At 42.1% G+C, this 15,945-nt stretch overlaps 2 protein-coding genes and 1 long non-coding RNA gene across 8 annotated transcripts in view; 1 reads left to right on the forward strand and 2 right to left on the reverse strand.

The window, feature by feature from the left end:
- Positions 1–15,945, reverse strand: part of LOC117523408 (tubulin alpha-1B chain-like) — a 19,923-nt gene continuing 3,978 nt past the window's right edge. Inside the window, exons 1-5 of one of the 6 annotated variants that reach the window (XM_034184927.1) lie at positions 7,965–8,113; positions 5,747–5,969; positions 5,515–5,663; positions 4,461–5,440; positions 1–5 (exon numbers count right to left, since the gene is read on the reverse strand). In XM_034184927.1, the coding sequence (XP_034040818.1) occupies position 5; positions 4,461–5,440; positions 5,515–5,663; positions 5,747–5,969; positions 7,965–7,967 (1,356 nt within the window). In that variant the 5' untranslated portion in view covers positions 7,968–8,113 and the 3' untranslated portion in view covers positions 1–4. Of the gene's footprint in view, positions 6–4,379; positions 5,441–5,514; positions 5,664–5,746; positions 5,970–6,335; positions 6,357–7,964; positions 8,114–10,271; positions 10,396–11,488; positions 11,498–15,945 lie in introns of those variants that run through there. The other 5 variants (XM_034184929.1, XM_034184926.1, XM_034184930.1 and 2 more) reach the window with 5 other exon arrangements.
- Positions 4,385–15,945, reverse strand: part of LOC117523407 (tubulin alpha-1B chain-like) — a 29,608-nt gene continuing 18,047 nt past the window's right edge. The window contains exon 5 of the mRNA XM_034184925.1: positions 4,385–4,428. The gene's annotated coding sequence lies outside the window, so the exon portion shown is untranslated. The remainder of the gene's footprint in view (positions 4,429–15,945) is intronic.
- LOC117523410 overlaps positions 9,045–15,945 on the forward strand; it is a 19,167-nt gene continuing 12,266 nt past the window's right edge. The window contains exons 1-2 of the long non-coding RNA XR_004564498.1: positions 9,045–9,056; positions 11,332–11,345. This is a non-coding gene — a long non-coding RNA (uncharacterized LOC117523410). The remainder of the gene's footprint in view (positions 9,057–11,331; positions 11,346–15,945) is intronic.

Below are 15,945 nucleotides of genomic sequence, written 5' to 3' on the forward strand. Positions count from 1 at the left end.
CACTTCTGGCTTTTATAACAGCTTGCAGTCTCTGAGGCATGGACTTAATGAGTGACAAACAGTACTCTTCATCAATCTGGCTCCAACTTTCTCTGATTGCTGTTGCCAGATCACCTTTTCCGGTTGGAGCCTTGTCATGGACCATTTTCTTCAACTTCCACCAAAGATTTTCAATTGGATTGAGATCCGGACTATTTGCAGGCCATGACATTGACCCTATGTGTCTTTTTGCAAGGAATGTTTTCACAGTTTTTGCTCTATGGCAAGATGCATTATCATCTTGAAAAATGATTTCATCATCCCCAAACATCCTTTCAATTAATGGGATAAGAAAAGTGTCCAAAATATCAACGTAAACCTGTGTATTTATTGATGATGTAATGACAGCCATCTCCCCAGTGCCTTTACCTGACATGCAGCCCCATATCATCAATGACTGTGGAAATTTACATGTTCTCTTCAGTCATCTTGGAACGGCACCAAACAAAGGTTCCAGCATCATCACCTTGCCCAATGCAGATTCGAGATTCATCATTGAATATGACTTTCATCCAGTCATCCACAGTCCACGATTGCTTTTCTTTAGCCCATTGTAACCTTGTTTTTTTCTGTTTAGGTGTTAACGATGGCTTTCGTTTAGCTTTTCTGTATGTAAATCCCATTTCCTTTAGGCGGTTTCTTACAGTTCGGTCACAGACGTTGACTCCAGTTTCCTCCCATTCCTTCCTCATGTTTTGTTGTGCATTTTCGATTTTTGAGACATATTGCTTTTTCTGTCTTGACGCTTTGATGTCTTCCTTGGTCTACCAGTATGTTTGCCTTTAACAACCTTCCCATGTTGTTTGTATTTGGTCCAGAGTTTAGACACAGCTGACTGAACAACCAACATCTTTTGCAACATTGCATGATGATTTACCCTCTTAAGAGTTTGATAATCCTCTCCTTTGTTTCAACTGACATCTCTCGTGTTGGAGCCATGATTCATGTCAGTCCACTTGGTGCAACAGCTCTCCAAGGTGTGATCACTCCTTTTTAGATGCAGACTAACAAGCAGATCTGATTTGATGCAGGTGTTAGTTTTGGGGATGAAAATTTACAGGGTGATTCCATAATTTATTCCTCAGAATTGAGTGAGTCCATATTTTTTTCCCTCTGCTTGGTCTAAAAAAGTAACCGTTACTGACTGCCACAATTATTTTTTTTCCTGATTTCTTATAGTGTTTCTTAAAGCCAGAAAGTTGCCATTTGAAATGACTTCAGTTTTGTGTCATGTCTGCGATCTGCAGAACATCCTCCGAGGTCAGTGATTCCATAATTTTTTGTCAGGGGTTGTAGTTATGTGACAGGTGTGCAATAAATTCCCCAGTTCATACTGTGTTTTTGTTTTATGTTGCACTGCAAAGCCAAATATCTGGGACATTGTGTGAAATATGTAAATAAAAACAAAATAGAATGATTTGCAAATCCTCTTCAACCTATGCTCAATTGAATACACCAGACAAAAAAAAAAAATGTTCAAACTGATAAAATGTTTTTGTGCAAGTATTTGCTCATTTTGAAATTGATGCCTGCAACACACACACAAAAAACGCTGGGACAATGGCAACAAAAGACTGGGAAAGTTGACTGCTCAAAGAACACCTGCTTGGAAACATTCCAGAGATGAACAGGTTAATTGGAAACAGGTGAGTGTCATGATTGTGTATAAAAGGAGCATCCCCAAAAGACTTAGCCGTTCAGGAGTAAAGACAGGGCGAGGCTCACCACTTTGTGAACAACTGCATGGGCAGGAGACCAACAGTTTACGAACTTTTTTCAACATTCAATTGCAAGGAATTTTGGGATTCCATCATCTACAGTCCATAATATAATCAGAAGATTTAGAGAATCTGGAGAACTTTCTACAAGTAAGCGGCAAGGCTGAAAATCAATATCGAATGCCCGTGACCTTCGATCCCTCAGGCAGCACCATTAAAAATCGACATCATTGTGTAAAGCAGTGATTTTCAACCTTTTTTGAGCCGCGGCACCCTTTTTATATTTACAAAATCCTGTGGCACATCACCAACCAAAATAATATTATAATGCTATTACCTCTGGTTTTGCGCAAAACCCAGTTATCACAGTAGAAAATCGATACAGAAAACACCGCATTTCGAAAATCCTCAAGCATTTTGCGCTCTGATCTCAAGTAGGGCTGTCACGATTAGGAATTTCTGGAGACGATTAATTGTCAGACAAATAATTGCGATTGACGAATATATTGTCTATTTTTTTTTCTTTTTTCCCCTTCTTTATATTCTACTATTGTAGTATAATTACACAACTCTGAAAGAATGTTTGGTTTCTGTGAGTGGGAAACTTGGAATGGTGCAACATTTTTATCTTCATTTTACATACAGTCCCCACTTTTTCTTTGTGGTTGTTTGTTGCATTTCTGAAATTTTCTCCTCATCAGTCACATTTTGTGCTTAAACACTGCATTAAGCTCAAGATTGAACAAATAAATACCTTTGGAAAATAACAGCTGTTAAAGTTCAGAGTTCTCACCTGCTTTTTGTGATCTCTGCGTCTGAAGTTTTTTTTTTTTTTGTGGCTCAGTTCATTCATATATTCTCATTTTTTAAATATGTTTTTAAAGATATTTGACCGTTTATTTCATCTCATGATCTCATAAATTCAGCATACGACGCGCACATGGTGTGAACAGGATGGTAATGGCAGAATCACACCTTTAGAGAAAGTTCAGAGAGAAGTAAAGGCAGCTTCACGTTTCCGTTTTTTTAACGTTCACTCGGGTTAAAATCCTCTCTGCTCCGCACTCGATGCACACTGAACGTGTCACGCCTGCATTCAGGAATCTCCCTCACCCACCCCCTCCCCTCCCTGACCCACCCCTTCCCTCGCAGTCTGCAGCCTGTTAACTCCGCGCGCGCGCACACAGGCACACACACCGACAGCTCCCCCTTTTAGACGGCTTTTGAAGGAGACGGCACTGTTTTAATCGGCCGTCAGCCTCCTTGTTATTGTCCCGCTTTAAGACGAGAGCGAGGCTGCAGCACGTTTGACGTCAGATTCTGTCGTTTTATGCTTTGTGGATAAAATAAATTCACGGTAATCGCGAATATGAAAAATACCCACGCCACCCCTGACGATCGATCACGGCACCCTAGGGTGCCGTGGCACCCCGGTTGAGAATCACTGGTGTAAAGGATCTTACTGGATGGGCTCAGAACACTTCAGAAAACCATTGTAGTGAGGAACTGTTAACTGACATCTACAAGTGCAAGTTAAAACTCTACCCTGCAAAGCGAAGACCATACATCAACATCCAGAAACGCTGCCACCTTCTCTGGGCCTGAGCTCCTTTGAAATGGACAGATGCAAAGTGGAAAAGTGTGTTGTGGTCTGATGAGTCCACATTTCAAATCATTTTTAGAAATCATGGATGTCGTGTCCTCCGGACAATAGAGGACAAAGACCATCCAGATTGTTAACAGCACAAAGTTCAAAAGCCAGCATCTGTGATGTAGTGGGGTGTGTTAGTGCCCATGGCATTGACAACTTACATCTGTGATGGCACCAGCAATGCTGAAAGGTACATCCACATTTTGGAGTAACACATTCTGCCATCCAAGCAATGTCAAACCACATTCTGCACGTGTTACAACAGCATGGCTTTGTAGTAAAAAAAAAAAAAAAAAAAAAAAAAAAGTACAGGTACTAGACTGGCCTACCTGCAGTCCAGACATGTTGCCCATTGAAAACATGTGGCATATTATGAAGCGCAAAATACGACATGAGACCCCGGACTGTTGAACAACTGAAGTCGTACATCAAGCAAGAATGGGAAAGAATTCCACCTACAAAGCTTCAACAATTGTCCTCAGTTCCCAAATGCTTATCGAGTGTTAGAAGGAAAGGTGATGCTGGGACAGTGGTATGTTTACCACTGCCCCAGCTTTTTTTGAAGTGTGTTGCAGGCATTCATTTCAAAATGAGCAAATATTTGCACTAAAAGTTTGTTTGAACATTAAATGTCTTGTTGTGTATTTAGATGAATATAGGTTGAAGAGGATTTGCAAATCATTGTATTGTTTTTAATTTACATTTTACACAACACCCCAACTTCATTGGAATTGGGGTTGTACAACTGGTGTTAACTGCGTCAGTGGCCTAAATGAAATCACTCAAACCAGTTTGGGGGGAAATTCCAAATTATTTTATTTTCAAGTTGAACAAGTTACCAAGACATCTTATGACAAAGCTTTATCAGTTTTCTGTGCAACTAGTACATTAATATTCCTCCCTTACCATTTATTTGGAGAAGCAACATCTATTCCAATGCTTAAACTGTGTTTCCCCAACACCAACATTCCTCCTTCCATCAGGTTATTTAGAAGAGCAAATGATTAAAGTTAAACATCTTATCAGAACATTGAACTACAATTTTTTCACACTAATACTCCTCCCCTTCCTCCTCTCCTTCACCCTCAAGAGAGTCAACTCCAACCTCTTCGTAATCCTTCTCCAGAGCAGCCATGTCCTCTCTGGCCTCAGAGAACTCGCCCTCCTCCATACCTTCACCAACATACCAGTGAACAAAGGCACGCTTTGCATACATCAGGTCAAACTTGTGGTCCAGACGGGCCCAGGCCTCTGCAATAGCAGTGGTGTTGCTCAGCATGCACACGGCCCTCTGGACCTTGGCCAGGTCTCCACCAGGAACTACGGTGGGAGGCTGGTAGTTTATGCCAACTTTGAAACCAGTGGGGCACCAGTCCACAAACTGGATGGTGCGCTTGGTCTTGATGGCCGCAATGGCAGCATTTACATCTTTGGGTACCACATCGCCACGGTACAAGAGGCAACAGGCCATATACTTGCCGTGACGAGGGTCACATTTCACCATCTGATTTGCTGGTTCAAAGCAAGCATTGGTGATTTCAGCCACTGAGAGCTGCTCATGGTAAGCCTTCTCAGCAGAGATGACAGGGGCATAGGTGGCCAGAGGAAAATGAATACGGGGATACGGTACCAAGTTGGTCTGGAACTCCGTCAGATCAACATTGAGGGCACCATCGAATCGAAGGGAGGCAGTGATGGAAGAAACAATTTGACTGATCAACCTGTTCAGGTTGGTGTACGTAGGACGCTCAATATCAAGGTTCCTACGGCAGATATCATAGATGGCCTCATTATCGACCATGAAGGCACAGTCTGAGTGCTCTAAGGTGGTGTGGGTGGTCAGGATGGAGTTGTAGGGCTCCACCACAGCAGTGGAAACCTGAGGGGCTGGGTAGATTGAAAACTCCAACTTGGATTTCTTGCCGTAGTCTACAGACAGACGCTCCATCAACAAGGAGGTGAAACCAGAGCCTGTGCCACCACCAAAGCTGTGGAAAACCAGGAAGCCCTGAAGACCGGTGCACTGGTCAGCCTGAAGACAGAACGATAATGTTCAAACTGTACACAACATATTCATTTGTCAGGTAGGAATTATCTGTCACACACCAGCTTGCGGATCCTGTCCAGCACCAGGTCAATGATCTCTTTGCCAATTGTGTAGTGCCCACGGGCATAGTTGTTGGCAGCATCTTCCTTGCCAGTGATGAGCTGCTCTGGGTGGAAGAGCTGGCGGTAGGTCCCAGTACGCACCTCATCTGAGATGAGGAAACTGTTGTTCAGATGGTGCATTTCTAGTCTCATTACTCCCAAAATTACAGTGCAAACAGATGACACTTACCAATGACAGTGGGCTCCAGGTCCACAAAGACAGCCCTGGGGACATGTTTTCCAGCTCCTGTCTCACTGAAGAAGGTATTGAAAGAATCATCTCCTCCTCCAATGGTCTTGTCACTGGGCATCTGCCCATCAGGCTGGATCCCATGTTCCAGGCAGTAAAGCTCCCAGCAGGCATTGCCAATCTGGACACCAGCCTGACCAACGTGGATGGAGATACACTCACGCTAAAAAGGGAGAGAATTAGTTAATGAGTCAAAGATACAAGTCAAGTTGAATATAAGTTGTTAACTTCACATCTGCAGCTGACAATACTGAAAAATCTGCTGACTTAAGTGAATAGATTGACAGCAAGTGAAACGGTAGTGCATTTTGCTTACAAATTCATCAGGTGGTCAGTTAAGTCAGAATAGCAGCTCAGTACAGCCTACATACCTACGCATACACAGCACAGTTTAAGGCCAGGCAGTACTAAAATGCCACAAACGTTTGTTACAGTGGTTCTAGTGTTTGTCCACAGCAATCTTCTGAACGCCACTTTTGTTTAGCCTTCCCAGCACGAACACACGGGGGGCGGTCATGGTATGTCTCCCCATTTTAGATGCCCCAAGTTCTTGTTGCGCTGTCCTTGCAAAAGTCTCAAATTCAAAAGAACAGATAATATAATGGCGTACAAGATGAGCAGTCTTATTTATGCACAAGCAAACTCAGTGTTTATGGATGGCAATAGTAGGTCAGGTTGAAAACTTCCTGTTAGATGAGTCTGAGTATTGATCCAAAGCCCACCTTTCATACTCCACCCCGATTCCTGGCATCCTCCCCCTATTGTGCAGCAAACATGGTGCTTAATTCTGAGAAATGCTGAGTAATTATCCCCTTGTTGGTACCAGACAGGCGACATCTGCTCCAGCACGTTTACATGTTTTATGTGGGACAAATAATGAGACCATTTTAACATTTACATTTTTTATGTGGAAGGAGGAAGATAATTTATTATTGATCAGCCCCTCTTAAGATACAAAATTACTGAAATCATGTTGAGAAAGCTTAATAGTGTAAACATAAACTTAATTATAATTCAAAGAAATGTAATAGCTTCAATCAAATTATAATTTTAGTATACTTTTACCAGCTCCCAGGGTATTTTTCCCCACCTGTGCATTTTATGTTAATGCATATTTTTGCAACAACAAAGTTGTTGAATTTCTTCTGGCAGGTGTGACAACTACCAGAACAAACTCACTCCTTTGAGACATGAAAAGGTCCATTTCCTGGCAGGCTGGCTTGTTTTGTAATTCTTACTTTGTAGAAGTTGATGTATGTTTTTCTATATCATTTTATTGTGTTCAATAAAAAAAAAAAAAAATCTCGTCTTGATTGCCACAAGCTTCAGGAAAGAACCAGGGCTGTGAATCCTTGAGACTGACATGAACACCATAAACTTCCAAATTTTACTGTATTATTTTGTTTTGTTTAAGAAAAAAAAAAAAACACCTCAGTTTTTTCTGACATCAAGGATGATTTTTTTAATAAATGGGACCTAACTGCTCCTCAGGCTGCTTTGCAGTGTTTAAAATGAGCATGGCGCACACACGTATATACACAATGCACATTTTAAAAAGTTTCACTGCAGAGCAGACTTAGGAACAATTAGCCCCCACACCCCAAAAAAGGTTATTGACATTGATGAGAGATATTTAAGTGTATTACCTTTGGCATTGATTAGGGATTTTATTGCCATAATTGTGGTTAATGCATTTTATTTTGCGTTATGCATATTTTACATAGCATTTGGGATGCATCCCCCCCCCCACCCACCCACCTAGCGCTCGGTAAATTTCGGTCGTCTTCGGCCACAGCATACTCACCACCTAGCGCTGACACTCCCATTCCTCACTCCATACAAAAAGGGGGAAATCTTCATTTGTCACAAGGCTTCACCAGTGAATCACTAGCGACGCTGAAGCTTGCTGTTCATTACCCACCAACACGTCTGTTCAGCCTTGTTACACACTGTTAGAAAACCAAGAAGGCACCGAGCCCCACACTTTAAACGCAACATATTTAAAAGTCACATTTTCAAGGCTGGAGTAACGCGTCTAACTGCGCCTTTGGCTGTTTTTTTTTTTTTTTTTGACAGTCTATTGAGTCCTCACTACAAAATAAAGCTGACAAAACTGAACGCCCTACTTAATAAAATTCTAAATTTCCACTAGTCTTACCATTTTAGTTTATCCAAATTATCTTTGCTGTTGAAGGTTTTCGGAACAGAGTCTCCAAAACCAGCAGTGATGATGCCGACGTAGAGACAACAATAGCACCCCGACGGACGGCCACTTTTTAAGAAGGCGGCGTCAGCATTTATGGATGCTATTGGTCAAACCCCTGTCAGTCATACGCCCCGGTGCTTGATAGCAGATATCTATTGGATGAGTTGGCGTATCATTCCAAAACCCGCCTTACGGACCCCACCCCGATTACTGACATCCTCCCGCTATTGTGCAGCAAACATGGCGCTTCATTGTAAGAAATGCTGAGTAATTATGCCCCTTGTTGGTACCAGACAGGCCCCGTCTGCTGTAGCACATTACGTGTTTTATGTGGGATAAATAAGGATGATGAGACTATTTAAACAGTATCTAACAATCTCATTTAAATTGTAATAAATCTCAATATTGCAAAGGTATATCTAGCAAATTGTAAAATAAAAAAATAAAAACAGGCAGTAAAGAGTATATGCGATAAAAAGCAATTACAGATCAGTCATACTAGCTTGTACAGTATCAAAAGTGTGATAAAAGATAATAATAAATGAACAGATCTCATTTTGTCTTATTACCTGTGACAACCAGTTTGGCTTTAAAGCAACAGCATTGATATGTGTATTTATGCTCTCAAAGAGTCACTTATAAAATATTGTCATTTTAGTAGTAACATATACTCATATTTGACTCATGCATCAAAAAGATTTGACTAAATAAATCATTATGCCTTGTTTGAAAAGGCAGTAATAATGGGGGGTTTCTCTATATTGTGAGAATTCTAGTGTTTTAAGGATAACATCTAATGGCATCAATGTGAGAAATGGTATACATCATGGGAAAACTCTTTTCACCATATCTGTTTTGCATCTGGATGGCTTGAACGTCAATACCTTAGGTTTGCTGATTGGTGCTTCATTGATGAATCATGTCACGTATGTGGATGACCTCCTCCTCATGGCTCCATCGATGAAGGGATTATCTTTGCTTTTGCCTATATTTTCAGACTATGAGATGCCACATGACATTCAACATAATAGCTCCAAGAACAATGTCATGGTTTCTCAATGCAGAAAGTTGAAGGTCATTCACATTCATGACTTTACCCTGAATGGGGATCCATTGTGAAAAAGCTGATACTTGTAAATATTTATGCCATATCCTCTGTAGTGATCTGACAGATGATGATACCTAAAGAGCATTGGATCTCATTTTGTCTTATTACCTGTGACAACCAGTTTGGCTTTAAAGCAACACAGCATTGATATGTGTATTTATGCTCTCAAAGAGTCACTTATAAAATATTGTCATTTTAGTAGTAACATATACTCATATTTGACTCATGCATCAAAAAGATTTGACTATATAAATCATTATGCCTTGTTTGAAAAGGCAGTAATAATGGGGGGTTTCTCTATATTGTGAGAATTCTAGTGTTTTAAGGATAACATCTAATGGCATCAACGTGAGAAATGGTATACATCATGGGAAAACTCTTTTCACCATATCTGTTTTGCATTTGGGTGGCTTTAAGTCAATACCTTAGGTTTGCTGGTTGGTGCTTCATTGATGAATCATGTCACGTATGTGGATGACCTCCTCCTCATGGCTCCATCAATGAAGGGATTATCTTTGCTTTTGTCTGTATTTTCAGACTATGAGATGCCACATGACATTCAACATAATAGCTCCAAGAACAATGTCATGGTTTCTCAATGCAGAAAGTTGAAGGTCATTCACATTCACGACTTTACCCTGATGGGGATCCATTGTGAAAAAGCCGACACTTGTAAATATTTATGCCATATCCTCTGTAGTGATCTGACAGATGATGATACCTAAAGAGCATTGGAAGATATATGTTGAGGGCAATGCTCTTGCCAGAAAATGTGTAGTGATCATGTGAAAGATCCACTTTTTAGGACTTTTTGAACATTACTGTACACCTCCCAATTGTGGTGGAACAAGGCAGAGTCCCCACGAAAATGGTTGTAGCCAAGGGCAGCTTGTTCATAAGGACAATTTGGGCCACGCACTACCAAACATAAAAAGCAGGGATTTTTTTTTTTTTTTTTTTTTTGCAGATCCTGTCCAGCACCAGGTCAATGACCTCTGCCAATGGTGTAGTGACCACGGGCATAGTTGTTGGCAGCATCAGAGATGGCGGTAGGTCCCAGTACTCACCTCATCTGAGCAGATATAACTGTTGTTTAGATTCTGCATTTCAAATCTCTTTTCTCATAAACTTACAGTGAAAACTGATAACACCAATGACAGTGCGTTCCAAGTCCCCAAAGACAGACCTGGGGACATGTTTTCCAGCTCCAGTCTCACATTGAATGAATAATCTCCTCCTCCAAGTCTCGTCACTGGCCATTTCCCCATCATGCTGAATCCCATGATCCAATCAATAAAGTTCCCACCAGGCATTGCCAGTCAGTATACCAGCCTGTCCATCATGGATGGAGATACACTCACACTGGGGGAAGAAAAGTAAGAGGTTTAATATCACAGATGATTAATTTCAGGGTGCTCCCGCTGTCGGACATCTGCAGACACTACATAAGGAGACGTCTCCCTCCTCCACAACCCAGAGAACGAAAATAAGGCTGCTGCAGAGACATGACAATCTTTTTTTTTTTTCAATTGTCTTGTTTAAGCATTTCTTTTTAACCTCGAACTGATACAAATTAGTTTGCATGCTCCAAGTCTGCCCCCCCCCCCACCCCCCACTAGCAGGAGGTGGTAAAATCACAAGTGAGAATTTCAATACATCCACTTGGGAAATGATTCACAATATTAATACCAGCATTTTGGTATCAAAATTAATCCTATATCTTGAAAATAACCCCCCACCCCTTGAATGTAACAAAATATGGTCTATTTTCAATTATCTGGCTATTCCACTATGTGTAAAGTTTGTCCATGCGCTTCAAAAAACTTTATAAACACAATTCTTTCACAAAGGTTTTATTTCAGTAACACTGTGTGAATAACAGAATTTAGGAGGAGGCCATGCTCTTCAAAAACTTTACAAACATAAACCATTGTCAAAGGTTTTATCAAATTCTTTAGCCTGAGATCTTGTTTTTGGCTTGGCCATGACACTTGATTTACTACAACTTGCCATGCTGTGACTTGAAATTACATGTGTAATTGCATGATCACTGTAATAATATCAGTACTTATGTAGCTTTTGTGACTTCTCTAAAACAAGTACTACTAAGTCAGGAGCATTATATATCATAAACCTGAATGTTGTGTTCAATGCAGGGTTCATCAAAACTAATCATGAAGTCAAAACAATTGCATTCTAATATTTTGAAAGACGTTAAAATTACAGTATATATTGCAGTTTTCTTTGTTGCATGGGGTGGGTTTTTTTTGTCATGGCAGACACCCACTTCCTATATGAAATATCTCTCAAATTACACAATGTACAATCTCTGAAGTGGATGTAAGCATATTTGAAAAAAAATTTCTACCATTACCACCTCCTGCTACCCCACCCCCCCAAACAGAGTGTAGGTTTTTTTTAATGGATTACAAGATTGGTGCTTATTAACTGAAATATTTTAAAGGGCTTTAGTAAAGCTGTGTTATTTTTCAACACCGAATGAATCAGTGCTTTGTTCTCATTAGTGACGTCAGTCAGTCTGAGGCCGGCCAGTGTGCACATTCAACAAAACAGAAATGCTTAATTTATTAGAAATCTCCAAACTACACTGAAAAAAAATTCCACTTTGGATCAACTTAAAAAAAATTATGTACACTCAACAAAAATATAAATGCAACACTTTTGGTTTTGCTCCCATTTTGTATGAGATGAACTCAAAGATCTAAAACTTTTTCCACATACACAATATCACCATTTCCCTCAAATATTGTTCACAAACCACTCTAAATCTGGGACAGTGAGCACTTCTCCTTTGCTGAGATAATCCATCCCACCTCACAGGTGTTCCATATCAAGATGCTGATTAGACACCATGATTAGTGCACAGGTGTGCCTTAGACTGCCCACAATAAAAGGCCACTCTGAAAGGTGCAGTTTTATCACACAGCACAATGCCACAGATGTCGCAAGATTTGAGGGAGCGTGCAATTGGCATGCTGACAGCAGGAATGTCAACCAGAGCTGTTGCTCGTGTATTGAATGTTCATTTCTCTACCATAAGCCGTCTCCAAAGGCGTTTCAGAGAATTTGGCAGTACATCCAACCAGCCTCACAACCGCAGACCACGTGTAACCACACCAGCCCAGGACCTCCACATCCAGCATGTTCACCTCCAAGATCGTCTGAGACCAGCCACTCGGACAGCTGCTGAAACAATCGGTTTGCATAACCAAAGAATTTCTGCACAAACTGTCAGAAACCGTCTCAGGGAAGCTCATCTGCATGCTCGTCGTCCTCATCGGGGTCTCGACCTGACTCCAGTTCGTCGTCGCAACTTCGCACAGCCATTGAAGAGGAGTGGACCAACATTCCACAGGCCACAATTGACAACCTGATCAACTCTATGCGAAGGAGATGTGTTGCACTGCATGAGGCAAATGGTGGTCACACCAGATACTGACTGGTATCCCCCCCCCCCCCCCAATAAAACAAAACTGCACCTTTCAGAGTGGCCTTTTAGTTTGGGCAGTCTAAGGCACACCTGTGCACTAATCATGGTGTCTAATCAGCATCTTGATATGGCACACCTGTGAGGTGGGATGGATTATCTCAGCAAAGGAGAAGTGCTCACTATCACAGATTTAGACTGGTTTGTGAACAATATTTGAGGGAAATGGTGATACTGTGTATGTGGAAAAAGTTTTAGATCTTTGAGTTCATCTTATACAAAATGTGAGCAAAACCAAAAGTGTTGCGTTTATATTTTTGTTGAGTATAATTTGTTACAGCTTTTGTTGTTGTTGTTGTTGTTTTTCACAATGTATATTTATGATTTGGTAAAGTGATTCCAGCAGATTTAAACTGCAAACCACAATTTTCCATTAGACCAATGTAAATAAGTACTTTGAATGAAGTGCACTGATGTTTCACTTTTTTCAGAGTACAGACAGCTATTTACAGAAATTAAGCATTTAGACAAAAGCCGTGATGTGGATTGAATTCTTCCTCACAAAATGATCCTTTAATGGATTCACTCATTTTCTAGACCAACTTATTCCAATTAAAGGGTCATGGGGGGGCTCAAGCCTAGTGGTGAATCGATTCAGACACAAGAAAACAAAACAATTCAGGTCAATGATCTCTGTTATTATCATGTTTCTAGAGACGTGCATACCACCAATACCACAACCTGTTTGTTTTTTCAGCTTTTTTAATTTTCATCTTATCCCTGGTGTCACATGCCGGCTCCTAACTTGCGACAAACAAATGAGGGGAGACTAGGCTTAGGCTGATCAAAAGAGTAAATAATAATTAACTTTAATAATACCTGCATGACTGTATTTTCCATCCCACAGCCACTTTAACAAGCAATATTAATACCGCTGGACAAGCAAATGCACCTGTGGTGACTAATTAAAAGAAAATTAAGGGCTTCAGGGTGTGGAGTGCTGTCCATGGTGCTGAGTTTTTCTTGCAGCGCTGCTGTCCATGGTGCTGATCCATGGTCCTTTGTCATCTTTCTTTTGGCTGTGGCCTTCAGAATGGAACTTTTACCAGGCTTTTTGTCACGCTTTGAATTTTTTTCCCTGTTATATTTGCAGTTGGCTTTGACGTTCTTTTTTAAAAAAAAAAAAACCCCGCAATATTGTGAAATGTGCAGCTGATGTGTATTTGTAGTTTCATTTAATTTTTGCTCAATTGCTTTTGGATTTCTCCATCTCGCAACCTTTATTACTCATAAAAAAAATCTGAAAATCTCAATTCAGTCTCATGAGAAATCTGCTCATATGTTTTTAATAATAACAATTAATGTTTCTTACCAGAGATGTCTTTGGTTATTATTCCAAGACCTCAAACCCAAAACAAAGCATGACAATTCTCATTGAATTGTATTTACCCTACTTTGTTTTATTTTAATTTAAATAATTACACATCATTCTACTCATCAAAGTTGTCTCCGGGTTGCAGAGAACTTTTTTTTCTTTAACCTCTTAAACCCTAGAGTCCCCAAATTTGCCCTGTTTTGGAACATTTGAACACTCATAACTAACCAATGCTGACACCAACATACACTTATTATACATCAAAATGTTAACAAAGTCTCCTCTACAAAAGTATCCACTTCAATCACCTATCAACTAACCACAACTGAAACGCCAAGCAAATAAAGACATAAATCGGAATTCATTTTTTGGGAAAAAAAAAAACCCTCATTTACTCCTACCAAGTATTATTTACTTTCAATTTTTTTGCATCCACAACATCCCTGGACCTGTCTTTTAGCTGATCCAGACTTTTGCATTTTTGACCTTGTACAAGCTGAGAAATAAATCATAATGCATGGGTATGTGATTTTGGTGAAATAGGCTCTAGGGCTTAAGGGGTTAAAAACAGGGAGAAGGAGAGAGAAAAGCCTTTGTTGTCACTGGAACAAATCTTGACACTTTACAGACTGCAGTGGACAAGTTATGGCTGGACATGGCCACTGTCTGTCTGTGCTTTTTTATTGTGGAATGGACCATGATGAAGCACAATGAGTAAGTTCTTCACATTACGATCACTACTGTGGCTGGTGTGTTGGGCTAAGATAAAAGTACAGAACCCTACCATATGACATGGACCACTGCGGTGCGCCGGAAGCCATACGGCCGACAGCAAGCGACGACGGAAATGGGTCCAGGACGCAGGGTCCCAGGAGGACAGAAGGAACCAGGCGAAAAAGGGAAGCGGAAGGGCACAGGGGCCAGGAAGGGCAGCCAAAAGAGCCACCAAGGCAGCATGACGGACCAACAAGGGGGGGGGGCCCGATGGCGCCGGAACGCACACCCGACACTACCCCCCCAATGGAGGCACAGGAAGCAATTCCATACCCGAGGGAAGCATGCAGGGCATCGGCAGGGCCCATCAAGAGGGGGGTGCCCAGAACCACACCAACCTGGCCACGGACCCAAGAGGGAGGAGCGAGTGGCGGTGGGGACGGGGGGCAAAGGAGCCACCGCAACTGAACTCAGATCGCAGGCAGGGACCACCAGCATACTAGTGCGGGGCCTGGCCCCCAAAAAAGAGCTGAGACCCACCCCCCGGGCCAGGAAGCGCACAAGATCCCCTAGACACCTGAGACCCCCCAGGCAGCCTGCAGGACCCCTCAGACCCCACCAGCCCCCAATCCACCCCCATCCTGGACCCCACCCTGGACACCAAACCCAAGATCGGGAGACTGCCTAAGAGAAAACGGGAGAACACCCCACCCCATGGAAACTGCAGCCCCCAAACCCACAGCAGCCGTCTGCCCCCGTCCCAACACCCGCGCCCCACCGCCATCACCCATCCCCCCAATGAACCGCAGGACCCCGTGCCCCACGAGCCCCAGAGCAGGGCCCAGAGATCACGGCAGAACTGGCGAGCCCCACAACACCCCCCCCCCCCCCCCCCCCAGATAGTGTTGCATTAAAAGCAGGGCAGGAGATGGCAGGTGGCAGAATGCCGTGGGAGGCTGCGGCACAATGCTGCACCACAGCCTTCCCTGCAAACCCACCACCGCCTGTGACTCCGACTCTAAATAGTAAGTGTGTTTACTAATTGTGTTGAAATATAGTGTATGCATTAAAATGGCAGGGCAGGATTTGCGGATGGAGATCAACCCATTCCCAATACCTGACCGCAGAACTATTTGATTCCTATAATTTGCTACTTAAACCCCAGTATAACGTGCATGTACGGAGCAGGGAGTGGGCCACACACACCAGCCCCACCGGGCACCGCGGCCCACGTCCAGACCCGCGGAGGCACCAGGGAGACCACGGGATGGGGGGGGGGTGGCAGCTC

This window comes from Thalassophryne amazonica, chromosome 13, assembly GCF_902500255.1.
Source record: "Thalassophryne amazonica chromosome 13, fThaAma1.1, whole genome shotgun sequence".
NCBI classification, from domain to species: Eukaryota; Metazoa; Chordata; class Actinopteri; order Batrachoidiformes; family Batrachoididae; genus Thalassophryne; species Thalassophryne amazonica.